We start from the raw sequence: 1971 nt of genomic DNA on the forward strand, positions 1-1971 counted from the left end.
CCGAGCGATTCTGTGATTCTGTGAACTTACAGAATACCTATTAAAACAGAAAGTGGACAGAATTTGTAGTCAATTCATTCATGGCACCAAGCAGACCTCTGTTACTATTTGTCTATGTTAAGATCTCACAGTCTAGAAGTAACATACCCTTCTTTTCATGGCTACCCAGTTACTGTAGGCTGAGCTATTTGTTACGCACAATTTGTTGCCGAAATAGTGATTAATGGAAGAAAAATGGCAATAGATTTTGACTTTCTCTTTAAGGTACAATGAATTAAAATGATTCCTCAGTCTTGCTATAAGCCACAAAGACAGATTTTGAAGACAGACCTCAAGAAACCAAAATAAAGTGTATTCTCGGACATTATTGTTCAGTTTTACAATTCATCAGCAACCATGAAGAAGTGCCTCCAATCTTAAAATCATTATTAACATGTTAGTTTAAGAGTCAAGATCATGTCTATGCTTTGTATGGCTTACTCCTCCCTTTCCTTATGAGATGTTCAATTCGAGGCAGTTTTCTGGGTAAAATTTAGATCATTCTCTTAGATGGCAACATGTATCCTAATGCACTGCGGTCTCCTCTGAATGACTGCAGATTGCAAAGTGTCTTTGAAAAAGGATAAAACGGACATGTCATGCAGTAACCAAGTAAATGCAATCCCTGATTAATATGCAAGTTTGAAAAGTTCAGAAAATGTCATCATACTCCATAGGTGCACCCTGTTTTTGGAAAGGTCTCTTTGTTTTGTGTATAAATGTCATTCTATATGAATTTCACTCCAGCAGCTTTTCATAAACTCAAGTCAATGATGACATGTTCAAATATTTGAGTGTTTCCTTTAAAACTAGAGGCAAAGAAAAAATCTCTTCGATCCGTTGACACAGCTGTGAAAGACCGTGGCGCTTGCACATAGATTTCTTTAAATAATCTGAAGATCTTCTTTTCACCATCCCACTGGTAAATCTGGGAGAAGGTATAGTCACTTCCCAAGGCTAGGTAGTGATTCCTCTTGAAGGAGAAAGGCTGCAGCGTCATGGCTCCTCGGGACGGAAGAGCCTGAATCTCCACAAACTGTTTGCTGTTCCATTTCATGACTCTGGAGTCCCCGATGAATCGCGTGAGCGTGATGTACAGGTTATCTTGCATCCTGAAGCTCTTCACAGCCAAGACATCTTCCATGTTGGGGATCTCACTGTGTGGGACAAATTTTTTGGAAGCTTTGTTCCACTGCAGTATAATGGGAACCTGTGAGCGGCTAGAGAGGATTAAATGTGATTTGCCATCTATATCGAGAAACTCAGCATCTGTGTCCCTGAACCACTCATGAAGGGATTGGTATGAGTAAAAGCCTTTGTTATTCCACTTGTACACTGTTGACAAACCTGCTTTAGAGCTATCTGCTATCACAAAAAACACCTCACTGTCTATCTCAAAAAGCTCTATATCATTTGGCTTGGAAATGCGAGACACTTCGATATCCTGGAATTTGACAAACTTTGTCCAGCTTTCATCATACTTGTAAATGTGTGAGCCACCAAAGAGCTGTGCCACCACCACAAAGACTTGGTCACCAACAAGAATGGCTTTACATCCCACTATGGACTGACCTATTGCCCAAAGGAAAAAAAAAAAGCACAGATATTAGAACAGTACAAAGCACCCTTTAAACCAAATCACTCCTCCCCTTTTTTTAATCTGTACCGTCTCATAATTTTGTCTCCTGCTACATGCTGCCAGAGCTTCTTTTCATGCTTTTTTCTCCCCAATAACTGGAAAGATGACTTCAAATGTTGGAAATGTCACATCCCTCAAGGTGTGCAAGTATGATGCACCCTAAAATGCTAATTCCTTTTTATTTTTTCTTTCTCTGTTTGTTCAAATACATGCCCCCTAATATCCAAAACAATTACATAAGCCAAATTTTATTATTCCAAAATAACAAGAGTTGTTATCTCACAACTCAGCAG

At 39.1% G+C, this 1971-nt stretch overlaps 1 protein-coding gene across 1 annotated transcript in view; it reads right to left on the minus strand.

Moving 5' to 3' along the window:
- Positions 1–32: 32 nt before the first annotated feature.
- LGI2 (leucine-rich repeat LGI family, member 2) overlaps positions 33–1971 on the minus strand; it is an 11026-nt gene continuing 9087 nt past the window's right edge. The window contains exon 5 of the mRNA XM_010194677.1: positions 33–1611. Within this exon, the coding sequence (XP_010192979.1) occupies positions 794–1611 (818 nt within the window). The 3' untranslated portion in view covers positions 33–793. The remainder of the gene's footprint in view (positions 1612–1971) is intronic.

The sequence above is a fragment of the Mesitornis unicolor genome, unplaced genomic scaffold, assembly GCF_000695765.1.
Source record: "Mesitornis unicolor isolate BGI_N332 unplaced genomic scaffold, ASM69576v1 scaffold4621, whole genome shotgun sequence".
In the NCBI taxonomy this organism is placed as follows: Eukaryota; Metazoa; Chordata; class Aves; order Mesitornithiformes; family Mesitornithidae; genus Mesitornis; species Mesitornis unicolor.